Raw genomic sequence first — 13,407 nt, forward strand, 5'->3', positions numbered from 1 at the left:
CATGAACTTAGAGAAGCTCCCCCTCCTCTTGAAAGGAAAGCAAACGTCAAACACAGACACCACCTGGTTTCCAAAGTTTATTAAAAATCAAAGAATAGAAAAACTTTACATAAAAATATGTCAATTTTAGCTTCCACATTGTTGTCCACACACAAAAAAAAATCGAAACATGATATCGTTTTGTTCAACCTGCAGCGCGTGACCACAGTGGTAGCCAGGCCAATTCATTCGGTTCACCATGACGGGGACGGGGTGTGGCGCCTGTGTCTACGAATCGAGCTTTAAAATGCACACCCCCCGGGGCCCTCGCCCCGCGGTGGCTCCTTGATGTAGGGTTACAGTCAATATTGCTAATGTGCGGAGATTAGTACAGGCCTACGTATCAGTTTTTATAAATATTTCTTTATCAATAGATTCACAATTTAAATATCTTTAAATATTTTTGATAACTTTCGATCAACAAGAACTGCAGACATGTGCTACTCTGTTCTGGAACGCCGCCCCCCCCCCCCCACCACCCCGACAGCCCACAGCCCCAGCTCTCGACGGCGCTGTGAGCCAGTCCTGGGTCCGAAGGCCGGCCGCAGCAATGCGGAGCCGCCCTCCCTGGGGCCCCACCACCAGGTCGCACTCCAGAGCGCCCACTCGGCACATCGATCAGGTGTCATGGCAGTAAGTCTCGCGACTCGACGTTCTCCACTAGTGGACTTCAAAGACCAGCCTACCTGTAGTGTTCAGCAGGGCCGGAACCCCCATTTTAGAACTGGGGGCTCAGACGGCCTCTGAGATGCAGCCAACAACACCCAGGACAACTGTGGTGCTCCGAAAACTCAGGGTTAGGCAGGATGGACATATTCTTGTTGAGAACAAGGCCAAGGACAGTGGCCGCCGCGGCAGACTGAGCCCGCGTCCTACGCCTGTAGGCTTCTCCAGTCGGGCGCCAGCCGCCCCCGGCCCCACCCCTGGGCTGTGCTCTCCTGCAAAACGTTAAAAATACTCCCCACGGTGCACTGAGCAGCTGAAGGACTCCTCATAGGTTTGCTCTTAACAGAACGAAGGCATACTGCTATACAGATTCCTCAATGGAATCAACATAATTCCTTTCTCCACATTCCTAAAACTGGGTACCATTGTCCGTACTGATATTCACCAGACCCATCCTTACAGGCCACGTTACTAAAACTGACGGAAGCATCTCAAAGTTCACATTTGTTTTTTTAGGATTTTATAATGTGACAACCCTTTCTCCCCTTAGAAAGTTCTGGCACTTTAAATGCTGGATTTGTTGTCTACTTTAAAAGAACCAAAAACCAAAACGTTAAGCTCTGTGGTCAGAGCGAGACAACAGACGGGCCGGAGGGCAGGGCCGGCGGGCAGCTGGTCAGAGGGCTTGGGGGCCGAGCCGCTTCCGAGAACCGCCGGGGCCACTCGGCTCCCCCGCCGGGCGCTGAGAGGCCTCGTCCGCGTCTGACCAAAAGGAAAACACGAAAACAAACCCCGAGCCCCTCACTCGCGGTGTTGGTAACGGTGCTCATCAGACAACCAGCCGACACGATGAACCCAACTTAGAAAATGCGACTCGGGAAAGGACCTAAGCTTGTTTAAAAAAAACCTCCTCCCTTAAATATAACTTATGTGAAAATATGAATTAAATAAAAATATCTGAGTTATTGCACAAATCATAACTTTTCAGTATTTACATACAAAAACAGTTCTGACACGGGACACGAAGCGTGAGGGCAGTGAGACGATGGCGGCCTCCCCGCCCCGCCCGCCGAGGAGGACACGAGACCGGGGTCGGCCTCTGTCGCTCCGACAGACGCGCCACGAAAACAGCCGCACCGCGAGGGAGCCAGACCCGCTGCCGAGGAGCGCCGAGGCCGACGTCGTGTCCTGCAGGCCCCGTCCAGGCCCGCCCAGGCGCCGAGGGAGACGCCCGGGCAGGCGGAGGACAGCGTCCGCGCCGAGTAAGGCTTCACAGACGAGCACAGGGAGCTGTTCTTGAAGATGGACGCGACCACCACACGAGGAACATGCAGAGTGAGCGGCGGCGGGCGCCCCGAGGGGCCCGGCCCACGTGCTGGATGCTGGTCTCAGTTCCCGGCCGGGCGCGAGGTCGCCCGGCGTGAGTCTGCGGAGAGCGGGGGCCGGGAGGCGCCGTCGGGGCCATTATCTGCTCAGACTGACAGGCAGGCTGTCCCTCGTGTGTGTGTGTTTTTTCCTCCTCCAGCCGGTGCGGTTGTACTGGTGGTGGCCCCGGTTGCCCACAGGGGGCCGCACGCCTCCGCTGCCCACGGAGCCGTATGTGCCGCCCTGGCCGTGGCTGTGCGAGCCTTTCATGGACAGTTTCATGCCACTGTGCTGCTGGAGAGACAGAGGGGACAGCAGGGTCACAGGCCGCCCCGGAGCCACCGGGTGCCACGGCCACGGGAGGCTCCCCACCCGGCTGCCGCGGAGCGTCCCCCAAGCCACGTCCCCCCCCGGCTGGAGACCCGGCCTGGCCCGTGCACGGCGCACACAGGCTCCCGCCCGTGGCGGCCACGCAGCAGTCTGGTCCCCGCTGCACGCACAGTGTCCCCGTGACACTAAATGTGGAGGAGCTGAGAGAAAGTCGCCTCTTCCAGGTCACGTCGGCCACTGCATGTGAGGCGGGAAGTCCCACGCCCACTCGGCGACCCACCCGGGTCAAACCACACACGTTCCCGCCCAAAGATGTTAGCACCACACTTCCAACTGGTCCTATGTGTCCACAGAACTAAGGGGCCCCTCGGCTTTTTTCCTCCACTTTGGCTCTGAAATTCTGGAACACGTGCACGAGCTCTGTGCCCAGGAGGCTGGGGGCGCTCAAGCGAGCCCCCAGGGGTGTGACGCTGGACACGCCGTGGCCGGCGCTTGGCGCTCCTACGCCCGAAGCTCCACGCAAAGCAGAGCGGAGGAAACATGCCCGCGGTCAGGAGTGTCACAGCAAACAAGAGCAGGGGGTGGGAAGCAAAGCCAAGCAAAGCAAAGGCTCACGAAGGCGCCTCCCTTCTCGAAGTCGTCCCTTCACCCTGTTTCTAGCAGGGCAGCGTGATGCCCGTGGGGTGCCACGAACACCCCTCGTGACAGGATGGGTAAATCCAGGAAGGAATGTCTATTACTCGGCCCCAAATAGAAAAACCAGTCAGGACTTAATGACCTAGCTCCAAAGAGCCAGACCTTAAGCATCAAAAATTCACTGGCAAAATACGATCAGATAAGCATCAGAGGAACTGACTGGAGTAATCGAGGGGAGTGTCCCCGTATCCTCAGAGACAGGGGACATTCGCCTGGGGACACTGCACCCTCATTCCCACGGGCAGACGCCTGCTCTCGGAAACACTCCGGCGCTTTGAGAGCATACGAAGTTGATGATGACCTGTTTTCCCATCACCCAAGTTTCTCACGTGCAGCATCTGGAGAAGCCACAGGGGAACGGACATGAGCATTCGCAGGGACCCCGGCGAAACCAGGTCAGATGCGGGCCCTCCCAGCGCACCCCGGCCCCTCTCCACCCCAGGGCGCACACACAAAGAAGGGGGGTGAGATCACACGGCCACACCTTGCACTGGGCCACGCCGGCATTTGTTCTGGATTGTACCACTGGCTTCTTGAAATCCAAAGCATTTGGCATATAATTAACAAATGAACATGAAAGCAAAATATTCCCCACTTTCAACCTTCTTTCCAACTTCAGTTTTATGCTAACAGGTTCAATCAAAGAATTATGGGAGATGCTTAAAACTATATCACACTTGAAAATAGCTTAATACTTTTCTTTCATTACAAACAAAAGCAAACATGCATTTTGTTACGGATTATCAGAAAACAATTCCACCTTAAAGAACGTCTCTGTGGGGCAGTTAAACATCCACCTTGAGCGCAGGTCATGATCTCGCAGTCCATGAGTTCGAGCCCCACCGTTGGGCTCTGTGCTGACAGCTCAGAGCCTGGAGCCTGCCTCGAATTCTGTCTCCCTCTCTCTCTGCCCCTCCCCCCCCACTCGTTCTCCCTCTGTCTCTCAAAATAATCAAACTTAAAAGAATCGTAAGAGTAAATAAATAGTAAAGAGCTTCTCTGCGGAGCCCTGTCTCGGGCGGAGACAGCATGGAGCCCCGGCCTGTCACAGACCCGCGTGGGTGGGCACCACCAGCAAGGGGGGCGGCCTACCTTGTGATACAGGTGAGGACTCGAGAGCGGGTTGGGAGATGCGGACGGAATGGCCGGGGAAGACATGTGGTGAACGGCTTTCAACGCTGGAGCTCCTTCGACGCCAACCTGTCTGCAAGCGACAGGGGCCACCCCGAGGGTCGGTGGAGGTATCGTGAACCTGGTCTAGGAACAGAAGGAGCAGAGACATCAGCGAGGCAGCAAGCCGACAGAGGTCACGGTCCCAGTTGTCATGCTGAGCCCGAGAAGGGAGGGCGCTACTTTGGAACAGCACTTGGCAAACAGGTTCACGAACGTTGTTTGTGTTTTCCTATCACCTGACAAGACTTTGTTTTGCCGCAAGAATACTTCACATTCTGAAACAGCATTTGCAGTATCAAGTCTGCCCGGGAGGCCAAGTCATAAAAGCTTTTGCTCTTCCTGGAAGACCAAACACCAATGTAACAAACGAGTCATCAGAGTGACAACCACCCCTCGCAGCTCTGGAAAGAGCTGAAGCATAGTCCCCGCCCCAACACAGGCTCAGAGGCCGCGCGCTGGCCTGTGGAGGGGTGCTGGGGAAGGCTGCCCCTCCCCGTCCTCTCCGGCCCCTGGACTGCTTCTGTCTCCGAACAGGGTGCCCCTGGGAACTCTCTCAGACCGTTGAGAGAGGCACTGCCCACATCTTAGAATCCTCCGTGTGCCCCACAGACCCCTGGGGACTGCAGCCCCCACCCTGAACAGCGCCTGGAACAGGTTGCCGGGACAGGTGCTGGGGTGTCCCAGATGGCACTCTGAGGCTGTGACACCTGCAGCCGCAGGGTGACGAGGGCACCGGACACAGGCAGTGGCCCTTCCTTACGCTCCACCAAACGAAACTCCCCACCGGGGCCTGCAGCGCACACGGGCCCTCTCTCTTGTCGGTGGGCGCTCTGCCCTGCCCAGGAGCTGGCATCACCGGGAAGAGCCCACTGGGTCTGACAGACTCATGCCCCAGCTCCACGTGCCCATTTCGTCTCGAGCGGGGGACACCTCCATGGAGACCGCACGCACGAGATATTGCAGACAGGAGTGGTTTACTCAGTTACTCTGCTAGAAGTAATGTCTGAAGTTCAGAAAGAAAACCAAGTGGGCCTCAAGCCGTGGCTTCAAATCTGAACGACCGCAGCTTTAGGCTCACTCACTGTCAGCACGAGTGACAGAGCAGACCACGGCACCAGCACCCGGCCTTCGACCTATCCCCCAAACATTCCTGCACTTCCTGCCAGAATCACACGGTCGGCATTGGCTGGACCACCACGCGGCGGCCGTGCTGGCCTTTGGGGGACCGGGGACCTCAGGCAAGGTCAGACCCGATGACTGATCCGGGAAGACCGTGGCCACTACCACCCCCAGAGTTCGTGGCAGAATATATTTTGCTTTTAGTTTTTTTTTAAGTTTATCTATTGAGAGAGAGAGTGCGAACAGGGGAGGGCCAGAGAGAGGGAGGGAGAGAGAATCCCAAGCAGGCTCCACGTGGACAGTGTGGAGGCCGACGTGGGGCTCCAACTCACGAACCGTGAGATCAGGACCTGAGCCGCAATCAGAAGTCGGACGTTTAACCGACTGAGCCCCCCAGGCGCCCCCAGAATCCACGTTCATAGCACAGGAAGCCACCTCAGCATTACACCCGCACGCAGTTCCCGGGAGCTCTAGCGGGGCCCTCCCGCCTGCCACCGTCGCCACCCCGTGTCACGGCACGCTGCCCTCGGCCTGCGGTCTGGGGCGCGTCCTGTGAGGACAACCCTCCCGGGGCAAAGCTCCAAGCCACAGAGAAATGAGCCCGTACGTTTGCGCCCACGTCCCTCTACGCTCACCTCATAACCCGCACTGTAGAGATGACCTTTCTTGAAAGGCAAATCCACGTGTTGGGTTTCTCCACACACGTACTCAATTGTGTGTAATTGGGAAGAGCCATCAGATTTAGTGTTTTTTGAGATTACCTTTCAGACATCTAGTTTTGTCCAAATTAAAAAACAACAACAACAGGAAACATATTCTAACAGAAAAAGCCCTATAAATACTGCCTAATGAGTGACATGAGAGAGTCGAAGTTTTTGGAGACCGGGAGAGGACGCCGAGACCACGGCCCCTCCCTGCCCAGGGGCAGCGCCAGACCCGCCAAGGACAACAGTCGCACGCGGGGCTCAGAGGCGTCTTGAGACAGACGGTCGGCCCGCTCCCCGTCAAGAGCCCTGTCAGGGTGGGAGGCCAGCTGTCCCCCCAGTGCACGCCTGCCCAGAGTGGGCCTCGGGGACGCGCTCTCCCGCAGAACGACCCAAGTCACAGCCCACCAATCCGCGAAAGACGAGGGTTTCCTGCGAGGCAGAAACGTGCCTGCCGCGACTTCAGGAGTCGTTTACGCTTCAACAGCATCGGCCGGTCCCAGGGCCCGCCCCCAGGACAGGCGCCGGCCGGCCACGTACCTGAGTGTTAGTTGTCACGACCAGCGTCCTGGAGGTGGCGGGCTGGGCTTTGCCGCTCGTCATCGGCAAGGCGGTGGGCAGGCTGGCCAGCAGGGGGGTGGGCGCCTGCAGGCTGAACTGGTAGACGCTGGGCGTCACGCAGGGCGGCGTGTCGGAATCCTGTAAGCAGGAACAACGGCGAGGAGCTGAAGACGGGCGCGCCGACGCGAACGTCGGGAGCCCACGTGCCCATCGGCCCCCCGCCACAGGAGCCCGAGGCTGCCCAACGCGGCCTCCAGTCGTCTCCGGACAGAACGGCATTCGAGCCGCGTAGGAGACCCCTCGCGTCAACGTTTCGTCTCCAGACGGCCTTTGAAAAACCACTCGAGGGCGTCCGCCCTAGCGACGTGTGGACGGCTGGACGGCACGCCGGCTCCTGGGGCCCGCGGAGACCGGGGTCCCCGACTGTCGGCAGAGGCCCGCGGCAGAGCGGGGACCCGTCGGTGCGGTCTTGGGGTGCCCCCCACCCACACACGCACGGAGGGGAGAGGACCCCCGGGCTGCTAGAGTTCAAAAGCCAGCCAGAGACGTCTCCTGGCCGGCGCACTCACAATGTCGCTTCCCGACAGCGAGGACACGGAGGAGGTGGAGGAGCCGGACGAGAGCAGCTGGGGGCTGGGCAGAGACAGGGTCAGGCGCTGGCTGTAGGCGGACTCCGGGTCCCGGCGCTGCGGCTGGTCCCCGTCACACGGGCTGATTCGCTCCTTTATCTTGATTCTGTCGTCTGCGGGGGAGACAGGCCTGAGTGGCCTCACTGAGAGGACGGGGTGGGGGGGGGGGGGGCGGCCACAGGTGCCGCTGGGCCCGGACCCGGTGCGAACGAGACCGACCAATTCAATTCCTAATTTTATTCAATTTTCTTAGTTTTTAAACTTTTTTTTTTTTTTTCAACGTTTATTTATTTTTTGGGGACAGAGAGAGACAGAGCATGAACGGGGGAGGGGCAGAGAGAGAGGGAGACACAGCATCGGAAACAGGCTCCAGGCTCTGAGCCATCAGCCCAGAGCCCGACGCGGGGCTCGAACTCACGGACCGCGAGATCGTGACCTGGCTGAAGTCGGACGCTTAACCGACTGCGCCACCCAGGCGCCCCAATTTTCTTAGTTTTTAAAGCTGTGCGTTTCAGCACTGGGACACCTTCAACTGTGCTTAGAACAAGGTGGCTACGGGAACGGTTTCCGGCTGTAAACCTTACGAAATCTGAACACACAGCCCGTGTCTGGGGAGCATGCGGTGTGCACGCAGGGTCTCACGGGCCCAGCAGCACGGGAGTAAAATCTCTCAAAAATGTTTTATACACGTCGCGTGTTGAACAGAAGTTGAATAGAATACGTGAAAATGAGTTTCACTGTTTCTTTTCACATTTTTAATGCAGTTACTAGAAGAGACGCTACAAGTCCACGTGTGGCACACGTCGTATGTCCAGGGGCCTAAATCTCATGGCTGCAAACTCTTACGTTACAGAAGACGAGGCACTTAGTCTGACAGTTACCACGGAGGGACCGAGAGGCACTGCCACACGAGGTGCCAAAGTGCGCGAGTGACAGACGCGAGCAGGGAAGTCTCACCAGGCTCGGGCGCGGGGGGAGCCTTGCCGCCCCACTTCTCCTTGATCCACCTCCGGTAGTCGATCACCTCCTGAGTGACCTTGATGATTCTTCCCAGAGTGCTGCAGGAGGACACGGCGGGGGGTGGTCAGCGGAGGGCGGCAGCTACTATGAGCCCACAAGCCCTTCCGACCGGCTATTCTCTATTTTTAACAACGTATCCCTTTGCTAAGTGAAAGATAGTAGGAAGAAAGCTAAAATAAGTTTACAAAGCATATATGAATTCTGATGCTTGAGCCCAGATGTGCTTTGAGATCATAGCATAGAAATGGTGGGCTCGCTTATACAGACGTCCCGGGGCCTACAGCTACCTACAAAAGATGGTTTCCAGGAGGTGTCTAAGCAGGGGAGTGCACCCCCCCCCCCCACCGCCCAGCACTCACGAAGGTTGGACATGGCGTTATCCCCTGCGGAGGCAGCCAGGGCTGAGACTCCCAGCACCCAGCACCGGGCCGAAAGCCCTGCCGGAGAGCACCGTGCGCGGAATGAGGCTCGAAACCCTCGACAAGCCGATCACCGGTAGCGCCGGGCCTCAAACTCCCCGTCCGGCACAGTTTCCACGAGCACTGGCCACCACCTCATTGTTCTTCCTTCCCACCGCCCCCTCACTCCATCCGCCCCCCCAGCCATGCCGCAGGCACGTCTCACAACCCGTAAGAGTCCTCTGAAATGGAGACTCAAGAACGAGCACGCACAGGGAGGAGGGCTGGGGCCTGTGCGCCCAGAGGCCCAGATGCACTCACTCAGAACTCAGTATGTGCATTTTGAAGACAGCCTCAAGGGAATGCATCACGTTCCCAAGTTTTAAAAAGCCAGAAATCACTTCCCCAAAATCAAACGCCCTGAAGAAACCGCCAAGTCCCCAAACAAGAAAGTTTTGGTGCCGAGCCATCCTGAACTCCCGCCAGGCCTTCCTCATCAGCATCTTTCTGGGCTACAAGGCGGGGGCACATCTGCCAGTAACTTCACGGAAGCAATGACAGGGGCAGGCGGGGCAGGCGGGGCGGGCTCCGCAGAGGCCGAGGTGTGTGGCCGCCACACCGCGGGGGCCGCGAGCCCAGGACAGCGACAGGGGACTTGCGTTACCTTTCCGAGTCTCTGTTTGGATAGGACCTCGCGAGGGGCGACACGGCATGACTGAGAACAATGTAGGCATAGTCAAACACCTGCTTCACCTGCATGGCCCCATAGGAACTGCGGCCCACGTCATTTCCTGAAAGAGAGAGGCAGCTGTCAAACCCTGCCCAACATCCGGCCCTTGATCCAGATGTTTCCCGTCTTCTCCCGTGAGTCACTCTGCAGCGGGCCCTCCCCACTTCCGGATGCACCAGGAAGGCCGAGCCAGGCGCCTGCCAACACGCTGCCCGTCACTGGCGCCATCTCCTGACGTTCGCGGGCTACGATCCGGGTCTACCTCTGTGCGATGTCATTCAGAGACAGAGTGACAGTCCGTGAAAAAGTCAGGCAGCTCCCCAGGTGGCAAAGACACCAGAGAGTCAAGGCAGCGACTGTGACCGACCACGGTGGTGCTGGCCAGGCATGCACGAGGCGGGCGGCTGGCCCGAGACACAGCAATCCTGTCAGCACCGCCGGGACCTGCGGGGAAGCCCACCCTTTGGGGCGGAAGGCCGCAGGCCCAGACTCTCCCACGGTGAGGACCGGCCGGGCGCGGGGCGCATGGAGCCAACAGGGAAGTCACCAAGTGAGCCACAGTCGAGGAACTTTTGTCACAGGATAGTTTTGAATTTTAATCAGCATCCTTCACAATCCAAGTAAGCAGGACTTTTTTAGGAGACATTCTAAGTATTGGGATTTTTCCTTTTCCAGATTTGGTAATACAATCCAGTGATAACGTGGGCTTTCCTCTTTGAAGTATGTTTAAGCAGATAGTGAAGACACTGGAAATACCTCCAACTTAACTGATTGGACACAGACAGACGTGAAACGTGTTCCTACACTGCTGGGGAATCACTACAGAAAAAGCACGGCATTAAGTCACGTCATTTATGAACGACAGAACAGTCAGCACATTTCCTTTCAAGAGGCTGTTAAGAAGTAAATTCCACACTCCAGCAGCCCCGAAACAAAACAAAACAAAAAAACTGTTACACTTGAGGACATTAAAAAATATATAGTAACTGAACAAGAAATGCCAAATACAGATGTGAGAGACAAGCTGGGGAGAAATAAAGGACAGTGTGATGACAAGGAAAGCTTCCCTAACACTCGCACAGGATTTCCCAGAACCACTCTGGGTGAAGGGCAGTGTACCTGGAGCTGACATCCCACCCCCCCACCTTCTCTGTCACCTGTCCGTCACTGACTTTATCACCAACAGTAAGAACAGTGTCTCACCTAATAGACGCTCAATAAACATTTGTGGAATCGATAGATAAAAATTGGGTCAATCTCACTAAACCACAAAAGAAATCTAAATTCGGAGCACGTGGGTGGCTCAGTCGGGTGGGTGTCCGATTTCGGCTCAGGTCATGATCTCACGGTTCATGAGTCTGAGCCCCGCGTCACGCTCTGTGTTGACAGCTCGGAGCCTGGAGCCTGCTTCGGATTCTGTGTCTCTCTGCCCCTCCCCAACTTGTGCTCTATGTCTCTCAAAAAATAAATAAATGTAAAAAAAAAAAAAAAAGAAAAAAAGAAAAAGAAATCTAAACTCAATGAAAATTTATACTACGTGGTTCTGTTAGACCAGCAAAGATTAAGAAGACTGTCCCTACACTAACGGGGACATGAGCGCCATCAAATCCGCTCGTGGGAATAAAAGTGGAGAAAGAGGAGGCCGCCTCAGGACCTTCTGTGCGGCAATCCTTGTAGCGGAACACGCCTACCTACGCACAGAGGAAAGGGGCCTGGGATGCGCTGTTAACTAGAACGACGAGTTGTAAAGCTGTGTGCATTATGGGGGCCACTTAATTAGTAAGATTACAATAATAAATGTTAATATCCGTGTAGGAAAAACCTGGAGAGATAACACGCCGAAACGGAAGGGGATTGCGGCACACTTTCATTTTCTGTGTGACCTGCTTCTCAGAAGTGAATGGTCTACGACGGATATGTGGATATGTTATACTTTACTAATCAGAAAAAATACGCTTTTCTTAATTTTCACTTTCTACATTTTTCTGGTTAATCAAGGAATGGAAACAAAACTCCGACGTTGTAAGAACTAGAAGCATTAAACGAAAGAGTTCTGAAGGTATCCCGCTTAACTGTTAGCACAGTAGGAACCCGCCTGGAACCCAGTGCACTGCCCTTGGCTGCAGGGACTGTAGACACGCCCCCTCCCGGCCCCGCCACGGCCACGGCGTGCACTGGAGATACCAGCTAACTCGGAGCAAGGTGCCCTCACCTGGCAGCAGAGGGTCCTCAATGCACAGCATCGATGGTCTGTACCCACTGGTCATGGCTTTCATGATCTCTTCTTTGGCGATATAGGCACCTCCTTCTTTTATTCTAATACCAGTTTTCAAGTAATTAAAATTTCTTCCGTAGAGTTCAAAAAATTCTACAAGAAGCATTCCAAGGTTTTCATCAGCTCTCCGGGCATCAATTCTTGGATGCAACTGTAAAAGCAATATATCCACAATTTGGATTCAAGTCACTTTCTAAATAGACGGCATGAAATCAGGAGACCTACAGGTCTCTCCAAGGAAACGCCCTCCGGGGCACCTGCTCTCACCAGTTCTGTGAGGACGCTCCGAGCAGCAGAGGGGAGGCCCTAACCGAGCCTGGAGAGCCTTCGTCAACAGAGAGAGTTCAGAAGAAATAAAACCTTCTCATCTCTGTTTTTTTATTACAGTTTAATTCTCCGAAATTCGTGACCCACAGAGCGTCTTCCTACTAACGCAGACATGTGATTAACCACAGATTAGCAAATACCGATAAATACGCAGAGCGTCTTCTCCACAACAGAGAGTCCTCTGGCCGGTGAATGCAACGTTACAGACTCCATCCAACCTTAATTCCGTCATTCCAAAATACAACCCATAGAGGGCAGTATCAGACCGGAGAGTGTCACAGCGTGACATACAACCAGAATGTGAGATTAATTTTAACTGTGTACAGGTGATTAGTACTGTGTCATAACATTTACACCAAATTTACATCCCTGCTCGTCACACGGATTAGTGCTAGCCTCAGTTTGGTGCCCCATTTTCTGTAAGCGGGTGACGGACTTATTCTGAACCTAGGACGCAGCCTCTGGATACCCTCCTGCTTTACGAGGCTTGGGAGGCAGGCCTGTGCTGCCCACAGTGACAGCCACAAGCCATGTGTGGCCATTCATAGTTAAATTAATTAAAACAGATTAATTGAAAACTCTGTCGGCCTTGCTGGCCAGGCTGCGAGGGCTCAGTGGGCACGTGTGCTCACGGCGCCACTGCGGGACACGTGGGGCGTCACGCCGGCCGGGGCGGGCCTGGAGAATGACGGCCACGTCCGGGTGAAAGCCACAGTTCCTGAAAACTCACACAGGTCCCTGAGGAGAGACAGCTCCTGGCACCGACAGGTGTTTCCGGGGCTCACAAGAACTGAGGATGTGCACGTGCCAACGGCACAAGGGCAGCATTCGTGCTCCTGCCCTCCCCGCTTCTCTTCCTTCCTGCTTGCCCTCCAGTCAAAACCAAGTACCTGAGCGCCACCCAGTGCAAGGTTGGGGCTCTCACCTCCGTGGGCCGCGAAATGGACTCAGATGCTGCTAGGGGCCCGGGTTCGCGGCACGATGCACCGGGCAGCAGGGGGCACGAGGCCAGTGGCAATCCCACGCACACCGCGTGTGGCCTTCTGCGGGGTCACAGGACTGCGCCCGGGACCCCGTGGGGAATGTGCCAGGAGGCACCGAGCTCAGTGCCCGGCACCATAAAAACAGGCAGTAGCCATGACGACAGGCGACTGAAATAGTTCTCAATCAGAAAAACGGGAGGGAATCAGAACAGTAGGTTGTACTTAGTTCAAAATAATGGGAAGAACGGGTCCAAGGGCAGCATCACGGAGGCCAAAGTGGAGGCAAAGCGCTGGGAGCAAACTGTAAGAAACTGTAAGAAAACAGGTGTGGAATCCCAGTCTCGCTCTTCTTAACGCATCTCCGGCAGAGACGTGCCCCGGAGTCAGAGGAG

General features: G+C 55.8%; 1 protein-coding gene across 2 annotated transcripts in view; it reads right to left on the bottom strand.

Moving 5' to 3' along the window:
• Positions 1–513: 513 nt before the first annotated feature.
• Positions 514–13,407, bottom strand: part of TENT4A (terminal nucleotidyltransferase 4A) — a 46,588-nt gene continuing 33,694 nt past the window's right edge. The window contains exons 7-13 of one of the 2 annotated variants that reach the window (XM_047094174.1): positions 11,643–11,856; positions 9,365–9,491; positions 8,240–8,340; positions 7,223–7,395; positions 6,633–6,791; positions 4,189–4,353; positions 514–2,361 (exon numbers count right to left, since the gene is read on the bottom strand). In XM_047094174.1, the coding sequence (XP_046950130.1) occupies positions 2,170–2,361; positions 4,189–4,353; positions 6,633–6,791; positions 7,223–7,395; positions 8,240–8,340; positions 9,365–9,491; positions 11,643–11,856 (1,131 nt within the window). In that variant the 3' untranslated portion in view covers positions 514–2,169. Of the gene's footprint in view, positions 2,365–4,188; positions 4,354–6,632; positions 6,792–7,222; positions 7,396–8,239; positions 8,341–9,364; positions 9,492–11,642; positions 11,857–13,407 lie in introns of both variants that reach the window. The other variant, XM_047094166.1, reaches the window with a different exon arrangement.

The sequence above is a fragment of the Lynx rufus genome, unplaced genomic scaffold (assembly GCF_022079265.1).
Source record: "Lynx rufus isolate CCGP_SWC_20201006 ecotype Redwood Valley unplaced genomic scaffold, mLynRuf1.p SCAF_1, whole genome shotgun sequence".
Taxonomy (NCBI): Eukaryota; Metazoa; Chordata; class Mammalia; order Carnivora; family Felidae; genus Lynx; species Lynx rufus.